This window comes from Labrus bergylta, chromosome 15 (genome assembly GCF_963930695.1).
Source record: "Labrus bergylta chromosome 15, fLabBer1.1, whole genome shotgun sequence".
Classification (NCBI taxonomy): Eukaryota; Metazoa; Chordata; class Actinopteri; order Labriformes; family Labridae; genus Labrus; species Labrus bergylta.
Genome location: NC_089209.1, coordinates 2,153,916 through 2,180,843, shown reverse-complemented (window position 1 = coordinate 2,180,843; position 26,928 = coordinate 2,153,916). Strand labels below are relative to the sequence as shown.

Here is a 26,928-nt window from a genome sequence, read left to right as displayed (position 1 = left end):
CTTGTGAAAATTGATTACCTTGTGTGCACAATATCATTATGTTGTGAAAACAGGATGAATATATTTTGAGAACAAGTTATTATCCCTCCCCTGTGACCTTTCACCCCCAAGCTTAAAATGTCAGGAGTTCATATCTGAAAGGAGCCTTCAGCTAGCGCTCCTGCTTGGCCTCAGCATGTTAGCGGATATGGTTAGCATGCTACATGAAGCATTTAGCTCGATATAAATGAACAGTTGTGTGTCCAATCAGAGCGCTTACCTTGACTTTGCTGTTACAATTCTTGGTGTAGCTGACGGAGGCGTAAGCGACACCTTCTTCAGGATCCTCCTACGCAGTGAACACAACACACATTAATGATGAATCAGAAAGAAGGGAGAATTTTAGCTTTGTTGTGTTATTCCACTTTTCTTTTCTCTGTTGGGGAAGTTAGACACTGCTTGTAGATTTAAAAAATGTAACTGTCTCATTATGTTACAAGTATGATTAAAAAAGAAAAGTGGGTGTAAAGGCCTTTGTACAGAGGCCATTTTTTTCAGATCCATTAAAAAAACTTTACACACAGACACCTTGCACACTGAATCTGCTGTGTTTATTTTCCATGAATTTGCATATCAGACAGAATGTCTCATGCTCATCATGCAGAGGGATCAACCTGATAAGTTCATTTATTGACTCTTTCACTAAATGTATAAAAAGGAGAGTTTTGACCTGTTGAAAAGGAGCTCCAGGTGTATTTCAGGATTACAGTGGTCCAGATTGATATGCTGCTCTCTAGAACCTCACATTAAAGAGGACATATGATCCCCCTCCTCCACCTTTTCAAACAGTCCCCTCCTCCACCTTTTCAAACAGTCCCCTCCTCCACCTTTTCAAACAGTCCCCTGTGGTCTAAATGAAACATCTGTGCTGTGCTTTGGTCAAAATATAACATGAATCAAGCACCAGAGGAGGTTTGTGACCCTGTAGAAACCAGCTCTCTCAGAACGCTCAGTTTTGGTGTGTGTGTCGCTTGAAATGCAATGACCTGGGTGTAGTGTGTCACTGTCTTTTCATCCTCTCCGGACTGGTTTCTGGACCAGGCTGAATCTCAGCAGGGTTCAAACTCTGTCTCTGAAAATGAGTAGACTGTGATGCTTCAGCCACAGAGTACAGGATGGTGACACTTGGGTTAGGTGGGTTGTTGTTCCTCATTGCTGTGGGTTATTCTCTTCTGAGAACTGAGGGGGAAGTGTCTGCGTGTGAACGTGGGTACATCAACAGAGCTGTGCAGGTTTGATCTCTTTCACAGATACCTGATGAGCACCATAAAGCTCTTAAAATCAAGCTGGAGACGTTATTCTGAAATCAAATATTACATCTTTAAATCATATATGAAATAATTCTATTGTTCAGCGTTCAGAACAAAGACGCCAACAACAAAAGTCCAGTTTTAAAAAGTTTAAAAAAAAGCTAATTTCCAAAGAAAACAAGGTCAATCTGACACCCACAAAACAGGTAAATATCATAAGAAAAACCACAGGAACCAGACATAGACAGTACGAAACACTAAAGATGAACACTTTGCCTGCACAAACATATAAAATCACACTAAACACCTTAACATGCAAACATAATCTCATGTATATACATAAATACATGCGTACAGACACATACTCATGCATACATGATATACGGATGAGCTCATTATGTATGCATGAATTAAGCATGTTTGAGCAGAGTGTTTATCTATCTCACATCAGTGGCAGCTCTGAATGATCTGGCTTCTGTGGTCAGAGTCACTGCAGGGCAGGAAGTGTAACTAGTCAAGCTTGTGAAGTTTCTCAACTCCAAGTAACAGAGGAACACCTTTTTGATTCAACGATATTCTTATCATAAATATACATATTATTAATCTACATTATCAATTCAAACATCAATGTAGAATTAATTAAACTAATAAACAAAAATCTTTTCAAACCTGTTGCCTGCCACCTCCTTTACTGGCAGAATGGGCCAGTAAAAAAAGATTGCTGTAAATGACTTATTTCAAAGTAGCAAAAATTGCACTTTTGGGATTTGGGGTGGATCCTCATGGTACGAGGGAGCTGGAGGTGACCAGCCACTGTGTTGATTACCTTGGAGACTGGGAAGGGGCCAACGGATCGAGGAGCCTGTTTCTTTGATTCCACTCTGAGAGATAGCTCACATGTTGACAACCACACACACTGACAGTGTGATAACAACGGGGCACCACCCTGAAATCAGGGAACAATAACCAAATGAAACAAAATCTGCTTCAAATTGAATTAGTTAAATACCAATATTACTATTAGTTAATAAATACCTGTATTTAAATAAATGGACGGCTCAAATCTGTACTCTAGCCCTCGCACTCAGCTTATATCACAATGCACATACACCAGTCATAACAGACAACTGCTCTTTGAATTATAACAGACTTTATTTAACAAAGCAACAACAACTGCAATCAATGAAACTCAATCAAACAAATAAATATTATAAACTAAACTACAGCAAACAAAATATATACAAGCATACAAAGGGGCACATGTGAGTGTATGTTCATCTGAGAGAGAGAGAGAGAGAGAGAGAGAGAGAGAGAGAGAGAGAGAGAGTTTGGGAGGCAGAGAGAGAAAATGCACCATGTGGTGACGTCACAAGGGAGCCGTGTGGTTTGGCCTTTGAAGCAGATCTCTGATATAAGTTCAGTAGCTATTACTTAAACAGAAGAAAGCCAGTGCCCAGACTTTGATTCAACAGCAGGTACATTGGTCTTTCTGATGGTGAAAGCAGTTAACTGAAAGTGAGCTAGCACAACAGTGAATAAATACACAGATAGGCGAACACACCGTTTCAGCTAAAATAAAACAAATGCAGCAGTTTTGTTGATACCATAAATACTGTATGTTAAACAACATCTAGAGCGCACCAGAGCTTTTGGGGGTTCAGTGATTTGCTCAAGGGCACCTCTGCAGTACTCAGGAAGTGACCTGACACCTCTCCAGCAACCAACTTCCATATTTTGATCCGCACCTGGACTTGAGCAGACAACCCTCTGGTTTCCAACCCAAGTTCATACAGACTGATCTACTGACGTCCCACAGAAACTACAGAAAATGTTTAACAACATGTTTCAAATCTTTAATACAAATCTGGAGTTGTTGGGGCGCCAATAGCCTCGTGGTTAGAGTGCACGCCTCATGTCCCTCCAGACTGAGCTACTGCTGCACCTTACAAGCTATGGCAAAGCTTTAACAATAGGTTTGAAATCTTAGCCTCGTGGTTACTGCGTGGTTACTGCGTGGTTACTGCGTGGTTACTGCGAGGTTACTGTGTGGTTACTGCGTGCTTACTGTGTGGTTACTGCGTGGTTACTGTGTGGTTACTGCGTGGTTACTATGTAAAGAGGCCATAGTCCTCAAAGCGGGCGGCCCGGGGACCTGTGGCGGCTTTCCCGCATGTCATTCCCCACTCTATTTCTCTGCCTGATTTCTGACTCTATCCACTGTCCTGACTCACAAATCAAGTCATAAATACCCCCCCCCCCCCTTCTTAAAAAAAGAACTCTGAAGTTGTTAAACTAGAAGAAACTTTGTCAGCTAAAAAACACTGAAAATGATGCCCGTCTTTCCTTCATCTTCATGTTTTCTTCTCTTTTCAGGTGATATTGATCCTGACGTTGTTGTTCACTGGAATCTGACAGAAGCATCATGACCTCCATAGTTTTCATAGATTACTGAAGCTTCACCTTCATCATTTTCAACCTGTGAAAAGAAAAAGCTACAAACTTGATTTACTCAGATAAAGACACGATAATACATCCCTCTATCCTTCAGCCTCTTAGATTTAAAAACTGTAGTTTTACTCTATTTAAAGAACAGTTATCTCTGAAATATCTGAAAAACAAGCTTCTGATCATTTAGTTTTTTAACTCACAGCATTGTGATCCATCTGCGTTTTCTTCTCTGTAAAGACAAAAGAGTAAAATTTAGTTTTCACATTGTAAACCAAGTCAATCTAATAACATTTTAAAAGGTTTCTCACCTTTAGTTCTCACCCATATGCTGCTCGTCACAAAAATGATTATGAGTACTGCCAGTCCCACAGACACAATGATGAACCTGATCCAACCTGAAAATGAAAATAAAAACATTCAAATCATTTAAACTGCAGTGATTGTTCAATTCAAAGTCAGGATTGGCACTTTTAATGTTTTTACACAAGCTGAAGATAGTTCCAACGTGGGCAGACATCACAACTTAAACCTTACACCAAGCTCCTAGTAGGTTTAAAGTCCTCTGGTTGTCATGGTGTATCGTTTTAAGGCACAGTACGCAAATTCTGCCACCAGGGGGCTCTCAATCAAAACAATGACTAAAGATGAAGTTGAGGCTGGCAGAGAATCATGGGAGTCCTCTCTGCTTCCCCATTGTAATTTAGATATTTAAATGTAAACTTTCTAATAAAATTCTACATATTATATGTTTAAAAAGTAACTTGGAGGTTACTGGGTGTTTCATTTGGAAGGACCACTCCATCACTGGATTAACGGCAGAGGCACAAACAACCACAACAATGTTACACACACACACACACACACACACACACACACACACACACACACACACACACACACACACACACACACACACACACTATAAAACAATTACAGTTTTTTCCAATTGCTAACACACTAAAATTAAATGCATAGCACAATTATTTAAACTGACACACAGAGAGCAAAACCTCTTCTCAAGTCTCCAAAAGTCTAAACACATTTTCTGCTTTACACACATTTTGCAATTCAAAATGGCACTTTTTAAATGCACTGAACACGGTTCTCTGCATAAGACACAACAATCAGACATAAAGTCATATGTTTGCCATTTCAAAACACTGCCATTCAAAATAACACTACATGAGCTAATTGGCCAAACACCTCAATGGTTAAATGTTATCTCTTCAATCAGGAAGTAAGCACTATGAAAAGACCACAAGTGAGCACCTTATTTTTACAACAACAATGGAAGAGGTTGCAGAGAGAGGAAGAGGAAGAGGTAGGGGTACAGCTGGTAGAGGAAGAGTGAGAGGTAGGGGTAGAGCTGGTAGAGGAAGAGTGAGAGGTAGGAGTAGAGCTGGTAGAGGAAGAGTGAGAGGGAGGGGTAGAGCTGGTAGAGGATGAGTGAGAGGTAGGAGTAGAGCTGGTAGAGGAAGAGTGAGAGGTAGGAGTAGAGCTGGTAGAGGAAGAGTGAGAGGTAGGGGTAGAGCTGGTAGAGGAAGAGTGAGAGGTAGGGGTAGAGCTGGTAGAGGAAGAGTGAGAGGTAGGAGTAGAGCTGGTAGAGGAAGAGTGAGAGGTAGGGGTAGAGCTGGTAGAGGAAGAGTGAGAGGTAGAGGTAGAGCTGGTAGAGGAAGAGTGAGAGGTAGGGGTAGAGCTGGTAGAGGAAGAGTGAGAGGTAGGGGTAGAGCTGGTAGAGGAAGAGTGAGAGGTATGGGTAGAGCTGGTAGAGGAAGAGTGAGAGGTAGGAGTAGAGCTGGTAGAGGAAGAGTGAGAGGGAGGGGTAGAGCTGGTAGAGGAAGAGTGAGAGGTAGAGGTAGAGCTGGTAGAGGAAGAGTGAGAGGTAGGGGTAGAGCTGGTAGAGGAAGAGTGAGAGGTAGGAGTAGAGCTGGTAGAGGAAGAGTGAGAGGTAGGAGTAGAGCTGGTAGAGGAAGAGTGAGAGGTAGGAGTAGAGCTGGTAGAGGAAGAGTGAGAGGTAGGAGTAGAGCTGGTAGAGGAAGAGTGAGAGGTAGAGGTAGAGCTGGTAGAGCAAGAGTGAGAGGTAGGGGTAGAGCTGGTAGAGGAAGAGTGAGAGGTAGGGGTAGAGCTGGTAGAGGAAGAGTAAGAGGTAGGGGTAGAGTTGGTAGAGGAGTTCATGGCCAAAGAAGAAAACAACTTTCAAACGAAATCAGAGCAACTTTAGTTGATCATGTCATCAACCATGGGCTGACAATGTGAGAGGCTGGACAGAGTGCAGCCCAACTTGAGCTGTTTTACTGTCCTGGTATATGTAGCACTGACTTGTTTGGTGAAAAAATAAATGTTTCAACAGCATGTGTGTGTATCTGCAAATATTTCTGTGCATGTGAACAATCTGAAGAATTTTCTACAATTTGAACTATTTTAGTATTATGGCAAAGCATACTAAAGATGAGAGTGCTTTTCATTATGCCCAACAGTGTGTAGTTGGTTAGACAACAATCTGGTAATATAAATGAAGTGTGTGCCATTTGGTGCAAAAGTTTGATTTTGATAATGCTATATGTAGTTTTGGTTTTAGTGCTTCATTTTGCAGGATATGTGAGGTATTTTGCAGTTTGTGGTTTTGTGAATTGTGTTAAGTATTTTGATAAAACCAGCCTAGTTTGCAAAATTGTGTTTTAGCAATTGGAAAAAAATGTAATTACACTTTATTTCTTTAATGTGTTTTGTATTATATTTGAGATGTTTATTCATATTTATGATTAATCCTCTTGTTAAAATATCTTTAGTAGTTATTATTTTTGTAGTATTTGTTCTTATAAGCCATGGAGATATTTTCACATTCATGCCAATGAAGCTGACTGAATTGAATTGAATTGAGAGCTTCACTGAACAAAGCAGTACAACGTGATATCATTTACACCAGCCTGAGTGTGACATCACAGGAAAATGGCCGCTGTGTGAATGTGGTCTGTACTCTACCTGGTTTCTTCAGAGTTTCGTCCTCCGTTATCTCGTTTCCTCCTGCTGATGTGCTTCCTGTTGTGTCTTTTGAATGTGATATAAATAAACAAAACAGAAGATATGATAATAAAACAGAGTTCAGCACTTTAACTACATAATGAATCAAGTAAAACCAGACGTACCTGTTTTCTCACAGGAGGACTTAGAGAAGGCATTACACAGCAGTGTTTGTCCACTCTTATTGTCTGTTACTTTAAAAAACAGCAACTCATTAAAGTTTGACTTCTGAACAACATGAGGAGTTTTAAATGACACAATAGCTGTACAGGTTAACTGTTGGTGTTGTGCTATATCTGTCTCATCACCCTTATAATACCACTGCACTGTGTGGGCACAGTCTCCAAATCTGAACACAGAGCAGGAAAACCTGAAGGCATCGTCCGAGGTACCTGGTGAATATATTGTGAGAGAGAGAACACAAGAGTAAGTTTAACTTCCACACTTTTTTATAGACTTATTCCAATGTTTCAGGATAATGTTTCAACAAGAGAATCTGAGATGAAAATATTCATATCAACACTTACTGTTAATAACATTCAGCAACACACGAGCTTCTGAAACTTGTTCTCCTGATCTGATCTGTCTGCAGGTGTAACGACCGACATCGTCATGTGTGACACTTTTAATAACCAGAGAACAATCCTCTGTAACATTTAGCCTCTTAGCTTTAGCTTTAGCTTTCTCATTTTTACTTATATTCCCGAGTGTAACCAGCTCTACTGCTGTGCTCCCAATATAACGACTGAAAAGCCAAGAAGGACTGTCACATTTCTGCTGATCTTTAATCACATTTCTACATGGCAAAGTGACATCATGTCCAAGTCTGACTGTGAGGGAGGCGGTATCATCTCCAGTTACAGCTGAAGAAAATTAAAGAGAAATATAAAATCAATAAATAGTCATTTGTATTTGTTAATTGTTAATAGTTTTGTAAGAAGAAGCAAAAAGAGAGAGTAAACTTAGGTATCTGACTGAAATCGATGTCATCCATTTAAATAGTTTAAAAACATCTGCAGTGCATCTTATTGGTGGATGTGTTTTTTTAGTAAATTCTTACCTGTAAACAGAAGCATCAGTATCACAGATAAAGACATTTTAATCCTTCTGAAGTGACGGATCTCACTTCGTGCTCTCTCTCGTTCACACACCCTTTACTCTCAAACACTCTAAATAGAGAGTTACAGCTTCAACTTCTCTTTTTTTACTTCCTCTGAGCAACTTCAATCTTTTTTTTCGCTTCATCTTGTTATTCTCTCTTGAACTCTGGAAAACATCCCAACATGGATGTGATGCCTCCGGCTCATGGCGCTGTATGGTGACCAATGGGAGGGGTGATATCTTTAGCGGTTTGAGAAACGTTTGTTCCTCATTGCGACTCGTTTTTTTTTCTTTGTGAGAACTCATGAGAAAAGGTTTCAGAGTTGGTACAGTGTTGGTACATGAGCTATGTAACATTTAAAGGGCTGCATCCTTCTGAGGGCGCATTTGAAGACTGATAACATCACAGCGGGGCATCGAGGGCTGTTCCATTTGGAAGGCTCCTTCAAATCTATCAATCATTATTTGTATAGTGCCAAATCATATCAAGTTTTATCTCGAGGCGCTTTACAAAAAGCAGTTAAAATATTCTTCATTGTTAAGAAAAATGGGATGGGGGAGAGGGGATGAGATGCAGGAATGATTTCTTTGTGTTCCTCTCGTTCCTGTTGTTCTCACTTCCTCTCCGCTGAGGTGGAGGTCGGAGCAGGCCGTGCATGAATGAGGACGGCGGAGGTTGTGGGGATGAAACAATCCGATGGTGGAGGCTGGGTGTTATGATAATGTGTTAGGAGGATTCACTTCAGGGTCTTTAGCAGTAGGTGTGGTTGGTAGGAGGAGAAGCAGGGTCAGTACTGATGACACACCTGAGGGGGGGTGTGGTGGCTCTGTCTCTGTAATCTTCATTAGCAGCACCTGGAGAGGAGCCGGCAGAAATTGGTTTGGAGTCAAAGAGACACCACGAGGAAGACGCGAGGACGTAGACACCTGAGAGACTGAATCTGAAGTAACGTTTGTTTTTGTTTCAACACTTCACGGGTTCTTTTTACACATGAACTAAACTGATATGAAGGAGAGGGCTGGTGGAGGAGATCGTACCCCAAGTGACTCCGTGGATCGGGCTGTCCGAGTGAGCTGGTCGCGGCACGTACGAGGATCTTAGAGGTGAGTCACCTACACGCACCCCTCAAACAGACAGGACAGATGCACACACACTCAGGTAAGGCAGGATACACCTTCACGTTTACGCAACACGTAAGGAGAGGCATTAAGTTACAGGCTCACTGGCCTTAGCGTCAGGCGCTAGGATAGCATTTAGCGGTGGGTTTGTGTAGCGGCGTAACACTGGGCGTCAGGGACGTCGGGTGGTGGTAGTGCCAGATCACCTCGCTGAAGGTTGGGGGAGCTCCGTCTACTGTAGAGCCCGGCCTCTGGTGCCGGGACAAAACCTCCTGGGCTCAATGAACGCTGAGCCTCAGGATTGATTAATGTAATAGACTTCTCTATGGTTATCATCCAAAGTCCTCAATACACTTCACAACTTGTCAGTTTGTTCACACACTCCCGCTCCTGTGACCACATTACCCCTGGCCACCACAACCTCCACTGGCTCCCGTTTCCCCAACAAATCGAGTTCAAAGTCCTTCTCCTGACCTTCAAACAACCTGGGACATTGTTTTAATTTTTGTGTTTCCTCAGCTTGTTTTTGTCTGAATGTAAATCTGTAAAGTGTCTTTAAGTGTTTTAAAAAGCGCTACATAAATAAAATGTAGTATTATCAGCATTATTATTATTATTATCTCTGACTCTTGTTACAATTTGTACTGCGCCTTTGACTCCTCTTCAACACAGGAGATCAGAGCTTCTTGGGCTGCAGGAAAAATGTGCTCATAACGGCATTTCAGGTCTCCATCCAGCAGGTGGTAGCAGAGAGTCTTGAGTCTTAAACCTGACCAATCCCCTCCTTCGTCATGCATTGATGCTTTGAGCTGGTTAAAGCTCCTGTGAGGAGATTTTAGTTGATGAATAGAAATGAAAACAGAAACCTTTTAATAAGATAAAGAAAAAAATCTAACAAGACCTTAAACATAAAGATTGAATGTCTCTGTATAAAAGTAATACACAGAAGAACAATGAAGTTCTAAATCTTTCAAACATATCAGTCGCACAAAATCAGAAGTATTTGATTAATCCTAGGAGGAGATTATCTTGTTACAGTTTCTCTTGCAGATCATTGGTAGTCTTGGTTTAAAATCTGGAGTCCACCCGGTCTGAGGCCGAGACAAGAGCGGGTAAAAATGCTTTAGATTCAGAGACGATAGCGAGACCTTCAAAAAGTGGTCTGATACAAGACGGGTCTTGAGACTAAGACCGATTTCAATCACTGCAACACTACTAACATATCCACAAAGTCTCCAAGGTGAATGAATACATGCAAATAATAATAATAATAATAATAATCTTTATTTATAGAGCACTTTTCAAAAACAAGTTACAAAGTGCTTTACAAGGACAGCAAATATAAAAACAGGCAGGTCATAGAATATCAAACAAGGAAAGATTAAGGAATAAAAATCACTTTAAAATAGAAAATCCTTTTTTAAAAGAACTGAATACAATTCTTTTAAAGGAATTCTAAAAAGTGAAAATAGTAACAATTTCAAATCAACAAACATCAGGAAAGGCTCGCCGGAAAAAGTGTGTCTTAAGAAGAAGGGACTTAAAAGAGATGAGTGATTCTGCCGACCTGATCTCCTCGGGCAGGTCGATACTCTATCCCCTTTTGTTTTTAATTTTGCATTTGGAACCACCAGGAGACCTCAGCCCGAGGATCTCAATGTGCTGCGTGGGTTTGCAAGGAAGTAAAAGGTCTGAAAACAGCTGGGGGAATGGAGAGCTTTAAAAGTAATCAGTAAAATCTTAAAATCCATTCTAAAACACACAGGGAGCCAGTGTAGAGATGCTAAAACAGGAGTGATGTGCTCATGCTTTCTGGTTCTAGTTTAAAGTCTGGCAGCTGAGTTCTGTACCAACTGCAGTCCATCGATAGATTTTTTTGTTAAGGTAAGTAAAAAGGCTTTTACAAAAGTCAAGACGTGATGAGATAAAAGCATGTAAAATCATCTCTGTGTCTTTAACAGTTAAAATCTAAAACATTTTAGAAATATTTCTGAAAAAAACAAGACTGTACAAGCTTTGTTGTGAGCTGCTCAAAATTTAAGTTGCTGTCAAACCAGACACCCAGATGTTTAGAAGCAGGTTTGATGTGGTCTACTAGGGTACCAGCAGATGGCAGTACTTGCTTAGTCAGGTGCTGTGGTCCAATCAAAATGATCTCAGTCTTGATGGAATTTAAATACATTCTAATAAATATATACATAAAATATAAAAAAACATGGAAATAATAGAATAAGCAATAAGTACCAAGTGAGCGTATGAAACTCTTCTCTTAAGATATACATATGATATCAGATTAATGACATGATAACTATCCGTTTGTCTCTCCATTGTTTGGTTTGTTGATGGTGGCATAGAGGCCGCTGGGATCAACGGAGGCTTCAGCACCAGGGGAGGAAACTCTCACAGTGCTGTACGTCACAGCTTCACCTTCATCGTCATCATCAGCCTTATGGATACGAGAATCAGCAGGAAACATATCAGAACAGGACATGACTCAGCATATTTCAACACATTGAAATTAAGATGCAAGCAACAAACAAAGCAGGATCCTGAGGTCAAACAAAACACAAAAAGCACTTTACAATAACAAACTCATAACGTGGTTTAAAACATGCATACACCCTAAATATAGAGTTTCTTTATAAATCATCAGTAATGGATCCAAATGAGCCAACAGTTATTTATCTTGTACACACATTAACACATCCTGAGGGAACAAGTTAAGATACTAGTCTTTTGGGAACGACTATCTTGTGGGCATAAATCAATCATTTTGTAGATACAAGGTTTTATCTTTGGCACACATGATATTCATCTTTCAGTCACAGGTTTCTTTTTTTTCAAGATTTATTTATTGAGCTTTAGCCTTCATCTGATAGGACAGTGGATAGAGTAGGAACTTGTGGAGAGAGAGTGGAGAAGACATGCAGGAAAGGAGCCACAGGTCAGACTTGAACCTGGACTAAAGCCTCCGTACATGGGGCACGACCTAACCGCTAGACCACCATCTCCCCATAAGATGTTTGTCCATTTCTCTCTCAGGAAGGCCTGTAGTTTATCTCTGACTTCTGACACAGCCGCTGTCACATCCTCAAAGAACCTCAGAGGACGGATCTTGATGCTGGATGAGTGTGTAGATTCACTGAGTGGTGACAGTGAGGGGTAGTCGTGTAGAAACTGGTTGTGGTCCTGTGTGTGTGACAGCTTCTTCATCTCAGCGTCTCTCCTCTTCAGCTCAGTGATCTCCTGCTCCAGCTTCTCCTGAAGCTCTCTGACTCGACTCACTTCAGTTTGCTGCTGGGATCTGACCTGCTGCTTCACATCAGAGCGTCTTTTCTCCATGAGACGGATCAGCTCAGTGAACATCTTCTCACTGTTCCCCACTGTTTTATCAGCGGAGCCATTGATAGCCTCCACCTCCTGTTGGAGCAGCTTCACATCTTTCTCTCTGTCCTGGATTCTCTGCTGGATGTTTTGTCGACTCACCTCCAGCTCTCTCTGCTTCTCGCTCCTTTCTGCTGCAGCTGAGACTGTGTCATGACCTTTGTGTTCATCCATTAAACAGAGATAACAGATAGACTGCTGATCAGTGCGACAAAATACTTTCATCGCCTCATCATGACGAGAGCAGACGTTCTCCTGGAGCTTCTTGGAGGGCTCCACCAGCTTGTGTTTTGCATAGGCAGGTGAATCATAATGATGCTGGAGGTGTTTCTCACAGTAAGAAGCCAGACACTGCAGACAGGACTTACAGGCTTTCAGTTTTCTCCCGGTGCAGACATCACAGGCCACATCTTCAGATCCAGCATAGCAGTGATCAGCAGGAGCAGCTTGGAGTCCAGTCTTCTTCAGCTCCTCCACTAAATCTGCCAACATGGTGTTTTTCCTCAGGTCAGGCCTCACTGTGAAGGTCTGTCTACACTGAGGGCAGCTGTAGACTGTCTTCTCATCCTCTGTATCCCAGTGGCTTTTAATACACTTCATGCAGTAACTGTGTCCACAGGAAAGAGTCACCGGATCCTTCAGGAGATCCAGACAGATCGAACAAGAGAAGGTTTCCCGGTCCAGCTGAACTCCTTTCTGCACCATTTCTCCTCTCGGTAACAACGACTGTCTGAGATTCACTTCCTCATAACTGAGAACAAGTTTCACCTCTGATCTACAAAGCATGTGTCTGTGCATGTGACTGTGCAGGTGTTGTTGGTTACACCCATCCTCAAACTGTAGATCTAAAGGGGAGGGAACCAGGAGGTATGAGGACAGAGTGCAAAACAGTTAAAAACACTTCTCATTTCAGATTTTAGAAAAGGTGTCACACTCACTTTATTTCAAAATAAAAGCAGGGTTGAATATAAACATCAAGTAAAGTCTACTCTCAGTATAAGGAGGTACAAATCTTCTAAATATTGTAGAATGATCGAGGGTCGAGTTACTTTTTCCACACAGGTTTATTGTAGGTGATCAACATACAGCTCCATTTTCAGGAGAGAAAATAACGCAGTGCAAAAGCATGTTCTGCCTGTCGTAAAGCAGTCTAGTGCCGTAAACATAACGCTGTCGTAACAACTCCTGTAACAGTCTTTAACGTGGAGTACTGTCATCTACATACAGATGTGACAAATACAAACCGTAAAGGGAGGTAGTTATACACACATCAAGTAGGAGCAGGGCAGTTATAAACCAGCAAACTGAGGAAGAATGATTATAGTTACCCGTTTGAGTCAAAGGTTTGTATTGAACTGAGACATTTCTGTGAACACTTCCATTTTTTCTTCTGAATTGACAAAAACCATAAACATTAAAGAGGACATGTGATCCCCCCTCCTTCACCTTTTCAAACAGTCCCCTGTGGTCTAAATGAAACATCTGTGCTGTGCTTTGGTCAAAATAAAACATGAATCAAGCACCAGAGGAGGTTTGTGACCCTGTATAAACCAGCTCTCTCAGAACGATCCGTTTTGGTGTGTGTCTCTTTAAATGCAATGACCCCCCCCCCTGTAGTTTTCCCCGTAGACATCACTCCTCTTGATTTAGACGAGGTCAAGGAGGCTTCTGCTGTCGATTAAGGTCGCAGCAAACTTAATATTAATGAAAACGAACGGTATAAAAAAAAGTCTTTAATCTTTAATCACATTTCCACATGGCAAAGTGACATCATGTCCAAGTCTGACTGTGAGGGAGGCGGTATCATCTCCAGTTACAGCTGATGAAGATCAAAGAGAAATATATAAAAAATAAGAACATGAATTTGTACTTTTTATTTGTTTATAGTTTTGTAAGAGAATAAAAGTGCAACAAACAACAGAAATGAAGATATGTGATCAATACTAAACAATCAATGTTTTTATGTATTATAAACTGTAATGTTTGAAAATGTAATAAAACGTAATGAAATTCAGAGCAAACAGTAAATTCTTACCTGTAACCAGCAGCGTTAGTATCACAATTAAAGACAGTTTAGTCCTTCTGAGTTGATGCATCCTGCTTCTTTGTCTCATCCTCTTGTTGTCGTGCTTTTAGATGTGTAACTTCCTTAATAAGCGTTTCTTCAAGAGGCTTAGAGAATCAACTTCCTGTGGTAGCAGAGACTTCCCTTTATGACCCTGAGAAGTTTTCTACCCACACTCTTTAAGTTAAAGATCTTATCCACCTTTCCTCCCTCCAGAGTTCTTAAAGATACCTAAACATCTTAAAGTTGATGTGATTCTGTTTCGATAAAAGGACACGAGTCACTCATGACTTTTTACCAACAGTTCTGTTTCTGAATCCGTCCCCTTTCTTGACCTTTTGTCGTATTTGAACAGAAACTCCAGGCCGAACTGTAAACTTCTCCCTCACAAACAAATCTTTACTTAATGACTTTAAAACACTAAACAAAATAAATGAATGAATGACACCTTTAAGGCATATATGTGACGATTTCAGGGTCAGGCTGTCTTGAAAGTTCATACCAAGACAGCTGAGAAGAGATCTGTTCATAGGCTGTGAAAGAAACCCTCGCTGTAAGATCTGAGAATTTATTGGCGTGATTTAAGAGAACCATTGACTGATGGAATATTAAATTCATGTCTTCAGAGTCACCATGTTTCACTGACATGTTTCTACAGAAGCCCTGAAAGGACAAACCAAACCAAACAATTGAACTTCTTCTGGCTGTGACGCCTCTTTGGACAACCTTCAAGACGGCGCTGCTGAGTGTGCAGAAGCGTGCGTGAATAATGGGCGAGGGTCAGTAACTTCATCACCCGATTAACCTTTATCAGACGTATGACAAAGTATTGACACACACACACACACACACACACACACACACACACTGGGTTTGTTTAAAGGGGACAGTAATTCTCCCGTACTTCACGCTAATCCATCTGTTTCAGGGTGAGGTAGACGTCATGGCGTTCGGCTGTAGGACAATGGTAACAACTTCCTTCTCCTGAGGTTTAAGGGAGTTTTTGTCTTTCAGTGAGAAACACTTGGTTTGTTTGTTTTCTGATCGCTTTGAGGAGATTTTACAAGTGACATCAGGTTTGTTTGTTTCCTGATAGGGATGTAACGATTCACGCTGCTCTTCATACGATTCTCTCACAATTTATTTTACAAAATGGGACAGGAGACACATTTTGAGATGTCTGAAAAAGATTCCTTAATTTTTTTCATGAAAACACCAATGCACCTCCTTATCTCTTTGGCTCTTGCTCTCGTTTGGGCGAGCGGCGCTGCAAATAGTGGTCGCCCTCACTCTCGACGTCTGCACGTTTTCCACCTGATAATTATCACTTGACTCGGTTTGCACGAGAGCAGAACATTAAGTTATTCATAATCAGGCTTCACTTTTTCCATTAGGTAATGGATGAATGTGAGTGTAGGAGGTATTTATTCTGGTAAATATGACGGTGTGCTTGTTTATGTTCTTCACCCGGGACGTCTGATGTTTGTTTTTAAAACCTTTAGAGTGAGGACATCTCTCTGGTTCTGACCTCTCCAAACGGCTGTTTGAAGGTGAAGATGTGTTTGTTTTTTTTAAGGGCTTTGACTCAGGTGGAGGTCAGGGTGAAGGTGGAGGGTCAGGTGACGGGGAAGGTTAGGCAGGTTGAAGGAGGGTCCGCCTCACAAATATAGCAGAGCAGCAGTGTTGTTAAATGACTGCTTTGCTGATTTGATTGACACTTTGAGTGTTTTTTTATCTCCAGGGTTTCACAGGATTGTTGTGCAGCTTGCAGCAAGTTTTCAAGTTGTTGTTTTCCCAGAATCCACCACCACTGACTCACTTTTAAACAAAGCAGGAGTCAGCTGTTTGAAGACAAAAGGTGTTCGGTCACACCTGTCGAGGAATGTGTAACCTGCAGAACTGGAATCAGCTGTTACATAACTTTTTGTTGCATGTTTATTTGTTTGCGATTTAAAAAAAGGCAGAAAGATGCACAAGCTCAGGGTTTCTCTGTGTGTGTGTGGGGGGGGGGGGGCACATTTTTTAAAAGAAGGTGCTCGTTGGGGTTACAGTGATGAAGAAGCTAAACGGGTTGTGATGACGTCCAAACGGCCTCGATGACACCTGTCACAGGAAGCAGCCGGTTTGATCCCCGGCTGTAATGATTAGTGGGTTTCTCTCTCGATGTTTGTAGAATATAAAAATAGAATAGATTGATATTTTTTTTTCATTTTTACTGCATACATCTCTTAAACAACTTCAGCCCTGCTCAAAACTAACAAACATTCAATCATATTTAGGAATTTATCGCTTTAAATGCCAGTTTGATTACATGATTCTGTCATTTAAAGGGTTAAATTCCTGATAATTATTCAATATTTGATAATTTTGAGCAGGGCTGGAGTTGTTTAAGAGATTTATGCAAAAAAAAAAAGTGGAAAGAAATATCAATCTGTTCTATTTTATAGCAGTTTTTGTAAATTGGACATTTTCGCCCTCCAGTGTCCAAACAGGGAACTACCTAATACCTACCTACAGGAACTAATAACAACAGTGACATCAAGTAATCAAACTGGCATTTAAAGGGTTAAATTCCTACAAATGATTGTTTTTTAGTTTTGAGCAGGGTTGGAGATGTTTAAGAGATTTATACAAAAAAAAAGTAGAAAAAAATATCAATCTTCACTCTAAAAACTAATACTGCATATTACTTAATTTAAATGATGCCACCATCTCCCCATAAGTTGTTTTTTTGTCAGACAAGATATTCATATTTTGGGAACTAGTTATTAATCTTGTGAAAATTGAAAACCTTGTGTGCACAATATCATTATGTTGTGGGAACAGGATGAATATATTTTGGGAACAAGTTATTATCCCACCCCTGTGACCTTTCACCCCCAAGCTTAAAATGTCTCGACAGCTCGATATAAATGAACAGTTGTGTGTCCAATCAGAGCGCTTACCTTGACTTTGCTGTTACAATTCTTGGTGTAGCTGACGGAGGCGTAAGCGACACCTTCTTCAGGATCCTCCTAAGCAGTGAACACAACACACATTAATGATGAATCAGAAAGAAGGGAGAATTTTAGCTTTGTTGTGTTATTCCACTTTTCTGTTGGGGAAGTTAGACACTGCTTGTAGATTTTAAAAATGTAACTGTCTCATTATGTGACAAGTATGATAAAAAAAAAAAGTGGGTGTAAAGGCCTTTGTACAGAGGCCATTTTTTTCAGCTCCATTAAAAAAACTTTACGCACAGACACCTTGCACACTGAGTCCGCTGTGTTTATTTTCCATTAATTTGCATATCAGACAGAATGTCTCGTGCTCATCATGCAGAGGGATCAACCTGATAAGTTCATTTATTGACTCTTTCACTAAATGTATAAAAAGGAGAGTTTTGACCTGTTGAAAAGGAGCTCCAGGTGTATTTCAGGATTACAGTGGTCCAGATTGATATGCTGCTCTCTAGAACCTCACATTAAAGAGGACATATGATCCCCCTCCTCCACCTTTTCAAACAGCCCCCCTGTGGTCTAAATGAAACATCTGTGCTGTGCTTTGGTCAAAATATAACATGAATCAAGCACCAGAGGAGCCTGTACAGGTTTGTGAGCCTGTATAAACCAGCTCTCTCAGAACGCTCCGTTTTGGTGTGTGTGTCTCTTTAAATGTAATGACCCCCCCCCCCCCCCGTAGACATCACTCCTCTGTAGAGAGAATAAGAATGGAGGACCTGCTCAAAAGTTTTGTTCTAGGCTGGAGGTGGAGTCCATGGAGATACCAGGGGAGGGGAGGGCTGTAAGGTTTAGTTTTTACATTGTAGTAATATGTGTATAACTGTTTCAGGAGCGCCACACTCACACAGCCCATTGGGATGTTTTCCTATAGAGTGTAAATATTGGTTTAACCCACAGTGACCCAGCCTCAGTCGAGTTATTTTAACTTTCCAGAATAACTGACAGACTTCCTAATCAAAGGTTGTGGATTAAAATAATGTCTGCCTCTTTTTTTCCTTCTCCCAAAGTTTCTTTCCACTCCCACTCAAGACCTTCTTTGATTCTACTTCTGTATTCAGTTTTTACAAATGGTACCTTTACATCTATATTAATTAGATTTAAAGCTGATTTTGTAATTGAATACTTCTTCTTCTTCTTCTTCTTCTTCTTCTTCTTCTTCTTCTTCTTCTTCTTCTTCTTTGGCAGCTGACATCAGAAAAGTGTCATTACTGCCATCTGCTGGATTTAAATATCCCTCACCAGACCTGTTCTCAAAAGAGATTTAAACAAGCATCTTCGGCCTCTCCCTCTTTCACCACCCTCCAAAATACTTTTCTCTTCTTACAAGTCCCTCTCTCTCTCCATTTCTGACTTCATGTTCTGTCTATGTGTTACATACTTCCTACATTTAGTAAGTACATGTTCACCTGCTTCTGCTTGATTGCATACCTCACAAAGAGCAGATGAATGTTTTCCAGTGATATGCAGAGTACTTAACCTGGTCATTACTCCTCTCTTCTGTAGCTCCTCCCCCTCTATTTGACTTCATCTATTTCCTACTGAACTTCCTGAATACAGAAGCTCAGCGGGTACAAACAGTAGCAGGATTTTTTTTTTTTTTTGTTCGCTTGAACGTTTGCAATGAAGACCAGAAGAAAACATTTAGTTCATGTGAGTTTATTCAGGATGTCAAACTTCAGTTTGTTCACACATCAAATCATTAAAGTGTGTTCAATCATTTCATGAACACATTCACTTCATCCACACAATCACTTTGTTTGATCAGAATCTCCACTCACAGAAAACAATGATTTATCTCCTTATTGATTTAATCAGGAGGATTACATTTTTAAAACACCTCAGAGGACATTTTTACATCACTTTGAATATGAACAACAACATTTATTCTGACTAACTCATTTCTTTAAGTATGATTTTATAGATTTTCTACAAATGTACAAAGTGGTGAGAAGAGAAAATCAGCATGAAAGAAAAGTTTGCTGCTCTCTCTCTCTCTTCAGACTCCTGAATCAGAACAGAAACAACAGAAAATATAAATGTATGAAAACAAATCATCAAACATGGAGAGCAGAGAGAAGTTGATATTTATCACGCAGAGAAATGTCAGTTCAGGTGAACAAAAGTCATCCTGAGCAGTGAAAGAGTCCACGGCTAAACAGACACAGGAAGGAGTGTCACTTAAAGACACTCAAACATTTACAGAACAAATGAGAAGAGGTCAAAGTACCGCCCATAAAGTTTGATTGACAGGTGACCACGATCAGATCTCAGCAACGAGCGTGGATAAAAATCAAGTTGAAGATTTAAAACACAGCAAGTTAAACATCTGTCTCATTAATGACTTCTGTCTATTTCAGTTTACACAACTCAGCAGAGTCTCCAAAATAATAAAACCCGAGTCCAGCATGTAGAGGCTGAGTGAATGTGGTCTGGACTCTGTGGAGGAGAGTCATGGTTTCAGAGATGCTGTAGAAGGACAGAATACCTGCTCTGTGATCCAGGTACACTCCTACTCTGGAGGACCGAGGACCTGAGACAGGAGTGCTGACTTTGTTGTAATAAAAGTTATAACTGTTGAAACAATCTAACGCCCAAGATTTGTCATTACGTCCAAATCTACACTCATTCGAACTCTCTGCTCTGCTGATATTCTTGTATGTGACTGCTACAGAAACTCCTCTTCCTCTCTTCTTCACTTCCCAGTAACAACGTCCAGTCAGACTCTCTTTACTCAGGACCTGAAAACACCATTCAGTGAATCTGTCTGGGTGACTAGAATAAGGATTGGTCTGACTTGTAAATGTTACTTTTCTGTTCCCATCAGATAATAACAGCTGTGTGTTTACTGTGTTTGGATCCAGTGTGATGTCACATGAATATTTTAAGAACTCAGCTCTGGTCTTGGGCTCTGGTTCTGACAGTAAAACATCCACTTCAGTCACTGTCTGTGAGATGTTTGTCCATTTCTCTCTCAGGAAGGCCTGTAGTTTATCTCTGACTTCTGACACAGCCGCTGTCACATCCTCAAAGAACCTCAGAGGACGGATCTTGATGCTGGATGAGTGTGTAGATTCATTGAGTGGTGACAGTGAGGGGTAGTCGTGTAGAAACTGGTTGTGGTCCTGTGTCTGTGACAGCTTCTTCATCTCAGCGTCTCTCCTCTTCAGCTCAGTGATCTCCTGCTCCAGCTTCTCCTGAAGCTCTCTGACTCGACTCACTTCAGTTTGCTGCTGGGATCTGACCTGCTGCTTCACATCAGAGCGTCTTTTCTCCATGAGACGGATCAGCTCAGTGAACATCTTCTCACTGTTCCCCACTGTTTTATCAGCGGAGCCATTGATAGCCTCCACCTCCTGTTGGAGCAGCTTCACATCTTTCTCTCTGTCCTGGATTCTCTGCTGGATGTTTTGTCGACTCACCTCCAGCTCTCTCTGCTTCTCGCTCCTTTCTGCTGCAGCTGAGACTGTGTCATGACCTTTGTGTTCATCCATTAAACAGAGATAACAGATAGACTGCTGATCAGTGCGACAAAATACTTTCATCGCCTCATCATGACGAGAGCAGACGTTCTCCTGGAGCTTCTTGGAGGGCTCCACCAGCTTGTGTTTTGCATAGGCAGGTGAATCATAATGAGGCTGGAGGTGTTTCTCACAGTAAGAAGCCAGACACTGCAGACAGGACTTACAGGCTTTCAGTTTTCTCCCGGTGCAGACATCACAGGCCACATCTTCAGATCCAGCATAGCAGTCATCAGCAGGAGCAGCTTGGAGTCCAGTCTTCTTCAGCTCCTCCACTAAATCTGCCAACATGGTGTTTTTCCTCAGGTCAGGCCTCGCTGTGAAGGTCTGTCTACACTGAGGGCAGCTGTAGACTGTCTTCTCATCCTCTGTATCCCAGTGGCTTTTAATACACTTCATGCAGTAGCTGTGTCCACAGGAAAGAGTCACCGGATCCTTCAGGAGATCCAGACAGATCAAACAAGAGAAGGTTTCCCGGTCCAGCTGAACTCCTTTCTGCGCCATTTCTCCTCTCGGTAACAACGACTGTCTGAGATTCACTTCCTCATAACTGAGAACAAGTTTCACCTCTGATCTACAAAGCATGTGTCTGTGCATGTGACTGTGCAGGTGTTGTTGGTTACACCCATCCTCAAACTGTAGATCTAAAGGGGAGGGAACCAGGAGGTATGAGGACAGAGTGCAAAACAGTTAAAAACACTTCTCATTTCAGATTTCAGAAAAGGTGTCACACTCACTTTATTTCAAAATAAAAGCAGGGTTGAATATAAACATCAAGTAAAGTCTACTCTCAGTATAAGGAGGTACAAATCTTCTAAATATTGTAGAATGATCGAGGGTCGAGTTACTTTTACCACACAGGTTTATTGTAGATGATCAACATACAGCTCCATTTTCAGGAGAGAAAATAACGCAGTGCAAAAGCATGTTCTGCCTGTCGTAAAGCAGTCTAGTGCCGTAAACATAACGCTGTCGTAACAACTCCTGTAACAGTCTTTAACGTGGAGTACTGTCATCTACATGCAGATGTGACAAATACAAACCGTAAAGGGAGGTAGTTATACACACATCAAGTAGGAGCAGGGCAGTTATAAACCAGCAAACTGAGGAAGAATGATTATAGTTACCCGTTTGAGTCAAAGGTTTGTATTGAACTGAGACATTTCTGTGAACACTTCCATTTTTTCTTCTGAATTGACAAAAACCATAAACATTAAAGAGGACATATCCTCCCCCTCCTCCACCTTTTCAAACAGTCCCCTGTGGTCTAAATGAAACATCTGTGCTGTGCTTTGGTCAAAATAAAACATGAATCAAGCACCAGAGGAGGTTTGTGACCCTGTATAAACCAGCTCTCGCAGAACGATCCGTTTTGGTGTGTGTCTCTTTAAATGCAATGACCCCCCCCCTGTAGTTTTCCCCGTAGACATCACTCCTCTTGATTTAGACGAGGTCAAGGAGGCTTCTGCTGTCGATTAAGGTCGCAGCAAACTTAATATTAATGAAAACGAACGGTATAAAAAAAAGTCTTTAATCTTTAATCACATTTCCACATGGCAAAGTGACATCATGTCCATGTCTGACTGTGAGGGAGGCGGTATCATCTCCAGTTACAGCTGATGAAGATCAAAGAGAAATATATAAAAAATAAGAACATGAATTTGTACTTTTTATTTGTTTATAGTTTTGTAAGAGAATAAAAGTGCAACAAACAACAGAAATGAAGATATGTGATCAATACTAAACAATCAATGTTTTTATGTATTATAAACTGTAATGTTTGAAAATGTAATAAAACGTAATGAAATTCAGAGCAAACAGTAAATTCTTACCTGTAACCAGCAGCGTTAGTATCACAATTAAAGACAGTTTAGTCCTTCTGAGTTGATGCATCCTGCTTCTTTGTCTCATCCTCTTGTTGTCGTGCTTTTAGATGTGTTACTTCCTTAATAAGCGTTTCTTCAAGAGGCTTAGAGAATCAACTTCCTGTGGTAGCAGAGACTTCCCTTTATGACCCTGAGAAGTTTTCTACCCACACTCTTTAAGTTAAAGATCTTATCCACTTTTCCTCCCTCCAGAGTTCTTAAAGATACCTAAACATCTTAAAGTTGATGTGATTCTGTTTCGATAAAAGGACACGAGTCACTCATGACTTTTTACCAACAGTTCTGTTTCTGAATCCGTCCCCTTTCTTGACCTTTTGTCGTATTTGAACAGAAACTCCAGGCCGAACTGTAAACTTCTCCCTCACAAACAAATCTTTACTTAATGACTTTAAAACACTAAACAAAATAAATGAATGAATGACACCTTTAAGGCATATATGTGACGATTTCAGGGTCAGGCTGTCTTGAAAGTTCATACCAAGACAGCTGAGAAGAGATCTGTTCATAGGCTGTGAAAGAAACCCTCGCTGTAAGATCTGAGAATTTATTGGCGTGATTTAAGAGAACCATTGACTGATGGAATATTAAATTCATGTCTTCAGAGTCACCATGTTTCACTGACATGTTTCTACAGAAGCCCTGAAAGGACAAACCAAACCAAACAATTGAACTTCTTCTGGCTCTGACGCCTCTTTGGATAACCTTCAAGACGGCGCTGCTGAGTGTGCAGAAGCGTGCGTGAATAATGGGCGAGGGTCAGTAACTTCATCACCCGATTAACCTTTATCAGACGTATGACAAAGTATTGACACACACACACACACACACACACACACACACACACACACACACACACACACACACACACACACACACTGGGTTTATTTAAAGGGGAAGGCGTGACAGTAATTCCCCCGTACTTCACGCTAATCCATCTGTTTCAGGGTGAGGTAGACGTCATGGCGTTCGGCTGTAGGACAATGGTAACAACTTCCTTCTCCTGAGGTTTAAGGGAGTTTTTGTCTTTCAGTGAGAAACACTTGGTTTGTTTGTTTTCTGATCGCTTTGAGGAGATTTTACAAGTGACATCAGGTTTGTTTGTTTCCTGATAGGGATGTAACGATTCACGCTGCTCTTCATACGATTCTCTCACAATTTATTTTACAAAATGGGACAGGAGACACATTTTGAGATGTCTAAAAAAGATTCCTTTTAAAAAAAAATTCATGAAAACACCAATGCACCTCGGAATCTCTTTGGCTCTTGCTCTCATTTGGGTGAGCGGCGCTGCAAATAGTGGTCCGCACGTTTTTCCGCCTGATAATTATCACTTGACTCGGTTTGCACGAGAGCAGAACATTAAGTTATTCATAATCAGGCTTCACTTTTTCCATTAGGTAATGGATGAATGTGAGTGTAGGAGGTATTTATTCTGGTAAATATGACGGTGTGCTTGTTTATGTTCTTCACCCGGGACGTCTGATGTTTGTTTTTAAAACCTTTAGAGTGAGGACATCTCTCCGGTTCTGACCTCTCCAAACGGCTGTTTGAAGGTGAAGATGTGTTTGTTTTTTTTAAGGGCTTTGACTCAGGTGGAGGTCAGGGTGAAGGTGGAGGGTCAGGTGACGGGGAAGGTTAGGCAGGTTGAAGGAGGGTCCGCCTCACAAATATAGCAGAGCAGCAGTGTTGTTAAATGACTGCTTTGCTGATTTGATTGACACTTTGAGTGTTTTTTATCTCCAGGGTTTCACAGGATTGTTGTGCAGCTTGCAGCAAGTTTTCAAGTTGTTGTTTTCCCAGAATCCACCACCACTGACTCACTTTTAAACAAAGCAGGAGTCAGCTGTTTGAAGACAAAAGGTGTTCGGTCACACCTGTCGAGGAATGTGTAACCTGCAGAACTGGAATCAGCTGTTACATAACTTTTTGTTGCATGTTTATTTGTTTGCGATTTAAAAAAAGGCAGAAAGATGCACAAGCTCAGGGTTTCTCTGTGTGGGGGGGGGGGGCACATGTAAAGATTTTTTTAAAAGAAGGTGCTCGTTGGGGTTACAGTGATGAAGAAGCTAAACGGGTTGTGATGACGTCCAAACGGCCTCGATGACACCTGTCACAGGAAGCAGCCGGTTTGATCCCCGGCTGTAACGATTAGTGGGTTTCTCTCTCGATGTTTGTAGAATATTCACCCCCAAGCTTAAAATGTCAGGAGATTATATCTGAAAGGAGCCTTCAGCTAGCGCTCCTGCTTGGCCTCAGCATGTTAGCGGATTTGGTTAGCATGCTACATAAAGCATTTAGCTCAATATAAATGAACAGTTGTGTGTCCAATCAGAGCGCTTACCTTGACTTTGCTGTTACAATTCTTGGTGTAGCTGACGGAGGCGTAAGCGACACCTTCTTCAGGATCCTCCTACGCAGTGAACACAACACACATTAATGATGAATCAGAAAGAAGGGAGAATTTTAGCTTTGTTTTGTTATCGCTTTAAATGCAATGACCCCCCCCTCAGTTTTCTCAGTAGACATCACTCATCATCAAAATGGAGGACCTGAGTGGAGTCCATGGGTGGAGATACCAGGGGAGGGGAGGGGATTTTTTATTTACCAGAATCCCACTGTGGATGAAGTAACGGACTCAGTGTGCAAAGGCCTTAACTCTGAACTGGGTGTAGTGTGTCACTGTCTTCTCACCCTCTCCGGACTGGCTTCTGGACCAGGCTGAGTCTCAGCAGGGTTCAAACTCTGTCTCTGAAAATGACTAGACTGTGATGCTTCAGCCACAGAGTACAGAATGGTGACACTTGGGTTAGGTGGGTTGTTGTTCCTCCTTGCTGTGGGTTATTCTCTTCTGAGAACTGAGGGGGAAGTGTCTGCGTGTGAACGTGGGTACATCACGTTCACACGCGTGGGTACAACATCTCGACCAAGATGGCGGCGCGAGCGCATCGCGAGGCCCAGCGTCTCTCTCAGATTTGCAATTTTGCAGTAATTTTATTGTTAATTTCGGGTCTGTTCGCACGGAACAGCCTCGCCTTAACATCCTACACCCGACAGGAACTTTTGGATATCGGAATACACCTCCCTGACGATTTAATCAACGATCTTCGACTCATCCCTGAGATCGCCAAAACACCCGAGGCTACGCACTCTACCCGGCCGGGCGGAAGTGCTCGCAGGCGGCGTCGAGACCGTAAACAAAGGCGGGGGAAGCGCGGAGGTATAAGGGCTAAGCTAAAGCTAACACCGCACCGTCTCCCGTTACCCAGCATTTTCCTCGCTAATGTGCGGTCTTTGGTGAACAAAATGGACGAGTTACGACTTCGCATCATCCACAGCAAGAGAATTATGGACTGTAATGTCATGATATTCACGGAAACATGGCTAAACAACGGAGTACCGGACGATGCTATCAAGCTAGCCGGTCGCCACACACACCGAGCAGACAGAATAGCAGAGGACTCCGGTAAGACCAGAGGAGGAGGGCTGTGCATTTATATTAACAAAGCTTGGTGTACAGACTCTGTCATTATTGGGAGACACTGCTCAGCTAACATTGAGTTTCTCATGGTTAAATGTAGACCTTTCTATCAGCCAAGGGAGCTCAGCTCCACTATTGTAACTGCAGCCTACATCCCCCCTGATGCCGATGCTAAAGCTGCCATGAAGGAACTTTACACCGCTATCAGTAAACAACAGACTGCTCACCCGGAGGCTGCATTTATAGTTGCAGGTGATTTTAATCACTCAAACTTAAAGACAGTGCTCCCTAAATTTCACCAGCATGTTTCCTGCAATACAAGAGGAAACAAAACTCTGGACCATGTTTACACAAACATCGCAGGAGCCTACACCACGACCCCCCTCCCCCACCTGGGACAGTCAGACCATCTTTCTTTGTTCCTCATCCCCAAGTACTCCCCACTCATCCAACGTGTGAAGCCATCAGTAACAACGATTAAAGTGTGGCCAGCGGGGACAGACTCTGTACTTCAGGACAAGTTCCATCACACAGACTGGAGTATGTTTGCTTCTCAGGCTACCTTGGGCTCTCACACAGACATTGACACCTACACTTCTTCTGTGCTGGATTATATC

General features: G+C 41.6%; 2 protein-coding genes and 1 long non-coding RNA gene across 3 annotated transcripts; all 3 read right to left on the bottom strand.

Moving 5' to 3' along the window:
- Window positions 1–3,572: 3,572 nt before the first annotated feature.
- On the bottom strand, window positions 3,573–8,026 carry LOC114921860 (uncharacterized). The gene is made up of 7 exons (XM_065964232.1): window positions 7,819–8,026; window positions 7,286–7,621; window positions 6,884–7,150; window positions 6,720–6,785; window positions 4,046–4,132; window positions 3,938–3,966; window positions 3,573–3,765 (listed from the first exon to the last, which is right to left on the bottom strand). The coding sequence occupies exons 1-7, from the start codon at window positions 7,853–7,855 to the stop codon at window positions 3,688–3,690; spliced, it is 900 nt and encodes a 299-aa protein (XP_065820304.1). The 5' UTR covers window positions 7,856–8,026; the 3' UTR covers window positions 3,573–3,687.
- A 2,220-nt stretch (window positions 8,027–10,246) lies between these two features.
- On the bottom strand, window positions 10,247–17,442 carry LOC109976293 (uncharacterized). Its single transcript, XR_010668811.1, has 2 exons — window positions 17,373–17,442; window positions 10,247–11,424 (listed from the first exon to the last, which is right to left on the bottom strand). It is a non-coding gene; the product is annotated as an uncharacterized lncRNA (long non-coding RNA).
- Window positions 17,443–18,998: 1,556 nt separating this feature from the next.
- On the bottom strand, window positions 18,999–21,603 carry LOC136182797 (tripartite motif-containing protein 16-like). The gene has a single exon (XM_065964208.1). It carries the CDS (start codon window positions 21,542–21,544, stop codon window positions 19,778–19,780), a length of 1,767 nt encoding a protein of 588 aa, XP_065820280.1. The 5' UTR covers window positions 21,545–21,603; the 3' UTR covers window positions 18,999–19,777.
- Window positions 21,604–26,928: the final 5,325 nt, after the last annotated feature.